We start from the raw sequence: 6,510 nt of genomic DNA, 5'->3' as shown, positions 1-6,510 counted from the left end.
GTGGTCGCTAAGGGGCGGGGCCGGGTGGGGTCCGTTGCTAAGGGAGGGCTAAGCGCGGGTCGCCATTGGCTACGTGGTCGCTAAGGGGCGTGGCTATAGGGGCCGGGCGCGGCTCCGTTGCTAAGGGAGGGGTAAGCCCGGGTCGCGATTGGCTGCGCGGTTGCTAAAAGGCGGGGCTAGGCGGGGTCCGTTACTAAAGGAGGGCTAAGCGTGGGTCGCCATTGGCTGCGCGGTTGCTAAGGGGCGTGGCTAGCGGTGCTCGGCGGGGCCGGGCCCGGCGGGGGAAGGAGGAAGCGGCGGCGGCGGCGCCGGGCCCGGGCCCGGTACCAGCGGCCATGGAGTTCCCCTTCGACTTAGCACCGGTGCTGGGCGACCGGTTCTGCGTCGTGGACCAGCACCTGCGGCCCGCGGGGCGGCCCGGGCCCGCCCATCGGTAACGGCACCGCGGGGCCGCGGCCCGCCCGGCGCATGCTGGGATACAGTGGGGAGGGCAGCGCGGGGCATGCTGGGACAGTGGCGGACCCGTGTCCCGGGCCGGGGGGGGGGTAACGGGGCCCATCGTTACCCCCCTGCCTGGGGGCAATGGGGGGGTTCGGGGTGACCGAGTGTGTGTGTCCCCCCCCTCCCCATGGAGCAGCGGGGACCTGGAGCAGCAGCTGAGGACGGTCATTGATGAGCTGGGCAAGGCCTCGGCCAAGGTGGGGCGATGGGGGGTGATAGGGGGGTGATGGGGGGCTATAGTGGACAATGGGAGGATGATGGGAGGCTATAGGGGGTGAATGGGAGGCAATAAGGGGGTGATGGGGGGCTATAGGGGACAATGGGGGGCAATAAGGGGGTGATGGGGGGCTATAGGGGACAATGGGGGGATGATGGGGGGCTATAAGGAACAATGGGGGGCAATAAGGGGGAGATGGGGGGCTATAAGGGACAATGGGGGGTTGATGGGGGGGCTATAGTGGACAATGGGGAGATGATGGGGGGCTATGGGGCAATAGGGGAGTGATGGGGGGCAATAAGAGGGGACGGGAGGCAATAGGGGGTTGATGGGGGGGCTATAGGGGGCAGTGGGGGGGTGATGGGAGGCAATGAGAAGCGAAGGAGGGGTAATAAGGGGGTAATGGGGGACTATAGGGAACAATGGGAGGGTTATGGGGGGCAATGGGGGCAATAAGAGGGGATGGGAGGCAATAGGGGGTTGATGGGGGGGCAATGGGGAGTGAATGGGGGGCATTAAGGGGGTGATGGGGGGCTATAGGAGTCAATGGGGGTGTGATGGGGGCAATAGGGGGTTGATGGGGGGCTATAGTGGACAATGGAAGGGTGATGGGGGGCAATAAGAGGGGATGGGGGGCTGTAGGGGGCAATAGGGAGGTGATGGGGGGCAATGGAGAGTGAATGGGGGGCAATAAGGGGGTGATGGGAGGGTTATGGGGGGCTATAGGGGCAGTAACGGGGTGATGGGAGACAATAGACAGCAATAGCGGGGTGATGGGGGGGCTATAGGGGGCAATGGGGGGGGATGGGAGGCAATAGGGAGCAATAGGGGGTTTATGGGGGGGCTATAGAGGACAATAGGGGGGTGATGGGAGGCAATGGGGTGGTGCTGGGGGTCAATGGGGGGCGCTGGGGGTCAATGTGGGGCGCTGGGGGGCAGATGTGGGGTGCTGGGGGTCAATGGGGGGCAGATGGGGGGCAGTGGGGGGGCAGATGTGGGGTGCTGGGGGGCAGTGGGGGGGCAGATGTGGGTGCTGGGGGTCAATGGGGAGCAGTGAGGGGGCAGATGGGGGTCGCTGGGGGCAGTGGGGGGCGCTGGGGGGTAACAGCCCCTCCCCCAGGCGCAGGGCCTCCCGTCCCCCGTGACCAGCGCCACGCGCATGGAGAGCAACCGCCACGTGCTCTACATCCTGCGCGACACCGAGGGCCGGGGGTGAGCCTGTGCCCCACATCGGGCCCCATAGCGCCCCACTGAGCCCCCACAGCGCCCCATAGCCCCCCACAGCGCCCCACTGAACCCCCACAGCGCCCCACTGAGCCCACTGAGCCCCCCACTGAGCCCCCACAGCCCCCCCCTGAGCCCACTGAGCCCCCACAGCGCCCCATAGCCCCCCACTGAGCCCCCACAGCGCCCCATAGCCCCCCACAGCGCCCCATAGCGCCCCATAGCACCCCCATAGCGCCCCATAGCACCCCCATAGCCCCCCATAGCCCCCCCATAGCGCCCCATAGCCCCCCATAGCGCCCCACAGCACCCCATAGCACCCCCATTAACTTCTCCCTAACTCTCGCCTTGATCCCCCTTAACCCTCCCACTGATTCCCCCATAGCCCCCCATTGATGCCCCGATAACTCCCCCATAACTCCCCACTGATTCCCCCATAGCCCCCCCATTAACCCCCCATAGCTCCCCATTGAGTCCCCATAGCCTCCCTTGAGTCCCCATAACTCCCCACTGACCCCCATAGCCCCCCCATTGACCTCCATAATCCCCTATTCAGCCCCATTGACCCCCCATAACCCCTCATAGACCCCCCATAACCCCCTATTACCACCCATAACCCCCCTATTCACTCCCTCAACCCCCCTTGACCCCCATAACCCACTATTTAGCCCCCTTCTCCCCCCATAACCCCCCATTCTCCCCCCATAACCCCCCATTCTACCCCCATAACTCCCCCATAACCACCCCATTCACCCCCCATAATGTCTCATAGAGTCCCCATAACCCTCTATTACCCCCCATAACCGCCCCGTTCACTCCCCCTAACCCCCCTTGACCCCTATAACCCGCTATTTAGCTCCCTTCTCCCCCCATAACCCCCCTTCTCCCCCCACAACCCCCTATTCTCCACCCATAACACCTCATTCTACCCCCCATCCTCCCCCCATAACCCCCCATAGACCCCCATAACTCCCCCATAACCCCCCATAGACCCCTACTCTCCCCCCATAACCCCCCATTGACCCCCATAACCCCCTATTCAGCCTCATAGACCCCCATAACCCCCCCATAGACCCCCATAACCCCCCCCATAGACCCCCACTCTCCCCCCATAACCCCCCCATAAACCCCCACAACCCCCCCATTTCCCCCCCAGCCCCCCCAAAGGCGCCGTCATCGGCTTCCTCAAGGTCGGCTACAAGAAGCTTTTCCTCCTGGTGAGTGCAGGGGGGGGACACACACGCACCCAACCCCCCATGTCCCCCCATATTAACCCCCCCCGCGCCCCCCAGGACCGCTCCGGTGCCCACAACGAAGCGGAGCCCCTTTGTGTGCTCGACTTCTACATCCACGAGTCGCTGCAGCGCCACGGCTACGGCCGCGAGCTCTTCCACCACATGCTGCAGGTAACGGGGGGGGGGACACCCCAAAACACCCCCCCCCCCAAAACCAGACCCTGGGGACCCCCCCCAACCCCTCCATCACCCCATAGAGCGAGAGGGTGGAGCCCTGGCGCTTGGCTGTGGACAGACCCTCGCAGAAGCTCCTGGCTTTCCTGCACAAGCACTACGGGCTGGTCGATGCCATCCCCCAGGTAAGGGGGGGGCACAACGGGGGGGGTTTTGGGGGCCCCCCCCCCCCCCACCCCGTTGTATGGTGTTAGTTTGGTCGCTGTTTGTGGGGAATGGTTGTGTGGGTTAAGCATAAGGGGGGTAGACCCATAGAAATGTGCTTGGGGGGTGAATTGGCCCTAAATTTACACCGTGGGGGGGTAAATCTGTCCTTAATTAACCCCATAAAGGGTAAATCACCCCTAAATTTACAGCGGGGGGGGGGCAAATCAGCCCTGAATTCACCCCATAGGGGGCAAATCACCCCTAAATTCACCCCATGGGGGGTAAATCCCCCCTAAATTTACCCCATAGGGGGCAAATCCCCCCTAAATTTACACTGGGGGGGGCAAATCGTCCTTAAATTCACCCCATAAAGGGCAAATCACCCCCAAATTTACCCCATGGGGGGGCAAATCACCCCTAAATTTACACTGGGGGGGCAAATTGTCCTTAAATTCACCCCATAAAGGGTAAATTTCCCCTAAATTTACCCCGTGGGGGGCAAATTCCCCCTAAATTCACCCCATGAAGGGGCAAATTACCCCTAAATCCACCCCTTAAAGGGCAAATCACCCCTAAATTCACCCCATAAAGTGCAAATCCCCCCTAAATTCACCCCCTGGGGGGGCAAATCCCCCCCAAAATCCCCTCTTTCAGGTGAACAACTTCGTCATCTTCGAAGGCTTCTTCTCCAACCGCCCCGGTGAGTTTGGGGGGGGGGGGCCCATAGGGGGCTATTGGGGGGTCACTGCTCCTGCACCCCACATTAACCCCCCCCCCACAGCGCCCCCCCCCCGCCGCCCGCCCCCCAAGCGCCCCGAGGAGCAGATCAAACCCTACTCGCTGTCAGAGCGTGATTGTAAGTGAGCAACGGGGGGGGGGGAGGGTTTGGGGGTGCAAAGTGGGGGGGTTTGGGGGGGTACACAAAGCGGGGGGTACCCCCCCATAAGGGGGCGGAGCTTCACCCTCTCAACCAATCCCGTGCAGTCCTGCGAGAGGAGGCGGAGCCTCCGTGGCCCTTCAACCTGAGCCCGGGCCGGGCGGGGGGGTCCCCGCTGCGGGGCAGCCTCCGGCCCTTCCTGCTGCGCCGCGATGGGGGGGGGCACCCCGACAGCGCGGCCCCCCCGCGCCGCTCCAGGTGGGTCCATCCCGCTGCTCCTTTATCCCGCTGTCACTGGGGTGAATCCCGGTTTTCACCCCTTTTCCTCTCTCCCTTCGCTCTTTTCTTCCCCCCCCCCTTTTTATATCCCCCCCCCCATACCCCCCTTCCCCTGCAGCTCGCTCGGGCGCGTCGGCCGCTGAGCCCCACAGCAGCTCCCCCCCCCCCCCCCATGGCAGGGCCGTGGGGGGGCTTGTGGCTGCTGGGGGGGGGCCTCAGAGCCCCTATGGGTGCCCGTTCCTTGCCCCACAGCTCCAGTGGGGTGCGTGTCCCTGCCCTACAATGTTGTCTTCCTGCCCCATAGCTCCCTGGGGGTGCCTGTTCCTGCCCCACAGGTGCCTGTTCCTGCCCCACAGGTGCCTGTTCCTGCCCCACAGGTGCCTGTCCCTGCCCCATAGGTGCCTGTTCCTGCCCCACAGGTGCCTGTCCCTGCCCCATAGGTGCCTGTTCCTGCCCCACAGGTGCCTGTTCCTGCCCCACAGGTGCCTGTCCCTGCCCCACAGGTGCCTGTTCCTGCCCCACAGGTGCCTGTCCCTGCCCCATAGGTGCCTGTTCCTGCCCCACAGGTGCCTGGCCCCACTCCCCAGCCCCTGGAAGTGCCCGTCCCAACCCCACAGCCCCACTGGGGGGGTCCCAATTCGTGCCCCACAGCCACCACGGGTGCCTGGCCCTGCCCCACTGCCGCAGTGGGTGCCAGGTGCTGCCCCATATAGCCCCCATGGGTGCCCATCTTCACCCCATAACTCCAGTGGGGACCCATTCCTGCCCTATGGGTGCCCATCCTCACCCCACACCTCCAATGGGGACCCATTCCTGCCCTATGGGTGCCCATCCTCACCCCACACCTCCAATGGGGACCCATTCCTGCCCTATGGGTGCCCATCCTCACCCCATAACTCCAATGGGGACCCATTCCTGCCCTATGGGTGCCCGTCCTCACCCCACAGCTCCAACTGGGACCCATTCCTGCCCCATAGGAGCCTGTGCTCACCCGATAACTCCAATGGGGACCCATTCCTGCCCCATGGGTGCCCGTCCTCACCCCATAACTCCAGTGGGGACCCATTCCTGCCCTATGGGTGCCCATCCTCACCCCACACCTCCAATGGGGACCCATTCCTGCCCTATGGGTGCCCATCCTCACCCCACACCTCCAATGGGGACCCATTCCTGCCCTATGGGTGCCCATCCTCACCCCATAACTCCAATGGGGACCCATTCCTGCCCTATGGGTGCCCGTCCTCACCCCACAGCTCCAACTGGGACCCATTCCTGCGCCATAGGAGCCTGTGCTCACCCCATAACTCCAATGGGGACCCATTCCTGCCCTATGGGTGCCCGTCCTCACCCCATAACTCCAATGGGGACCCATTCCTGCCCTATGGGTGCCCGTCCCTGCCCCACACCCGCTGTGGGTCCCACAGTCCCCATGGGGGCCCCCCAGCCCCTCCCCCCCCCCGTTTTTGGTTACGTTTCAATAAAACCGGTGACTTTCAGTTTTGGCTCCAGCGTGTTGCGCGCGGGATGACGTCATCGCGGCGGGGAGGGGGCCTGGCCTCGCGTATCCTCATTAAGCTCCGCCCTTCTGCCGCAGCGCCTCGTTCCTATTGGCTGAGCGCTGGGCGGGGAATGAATGGGGAGGGGAGGGGCGATTGGCGGGAAAAGAGCCGGACCGCGCGTAAAAAGCCGCGCATGCGCAGAGCGCTCCCGCGCGGTCACCTTCCCCCGGCGCTCGTCCCTCCCTCGCGCGCACGCGCGCCCCCTTTCCCGCGCCTGCGCGCTCTCCCTGCGCGCCG

General features: G+C 64.4%; 1 protein-coding gene across 4 annotated transcripts; it reads left to right on the top strand.

The window, feature by feature from the left end:
* Positions 1–224: 224 nt before the first annotated feature.
* On the top strand, positions 225–5,182 carry ATAT1 (alpha tubulin acetyltransferase 1). 4 transcript variants are annotated; one of them, XM_030510798.2, is made up of 10 exons: positions 225–433; positions 638–698; positions 1,839–1,930; positions 3,099–3,159; positions 3,235–3,348; positions 3,435–3,536; positions 4,213–4,258; positions 4,340–4,414; positions 4,543–4,693; positions 4,833–5,151. In XM_030510798.2, the coding sequence occupies exons 1-10, from the start codon at positions 336–338 to the stop codon at positions 4,855–4,857; spliced, it is 825 nt and encodes a 274-aa protein (XP_030366658.1). In that variant the 5' UTR covers positions 225–335; the 3' UTR covers positions 4,858–5,151. The 4 variants fall into 4 exon arrangements, with proteins under 4 accessions (XP_030366658.1, XP_030366657.1, XP_030366656.1 ...); XM_030510797.2 differs by having other exon boundaries at positions 242–433; positions 4,543–5,028; positions 5,092–5,182; XM_030510796.2 differs by having other exon boundaries at positions 242–433; positions 4,543–5,084.
* The last annotated feature ends 1,328 nt before the right edge of the window (positions 5,183–6,510 follow it).

Source organism: Strigops habroptila, unplaced genomic scaffold (genome assembly GCF_004027225.2).
Source record: "Strigops habroptila isolate Jane unplaced genomic scaffold, bStrHab1.2.pri NC_044299.1_ctg1, whole genome shotgun sequence".
Taxonomy (NCBI): Eukaryota; Metazoa; Chordata; class Aves; order Psittaciformes; family Psittacidae; genus Strigops; species Strigops habroptila.
This window is presented reverse-complemented; position numbering and strand designations above follow the sequence as displayed.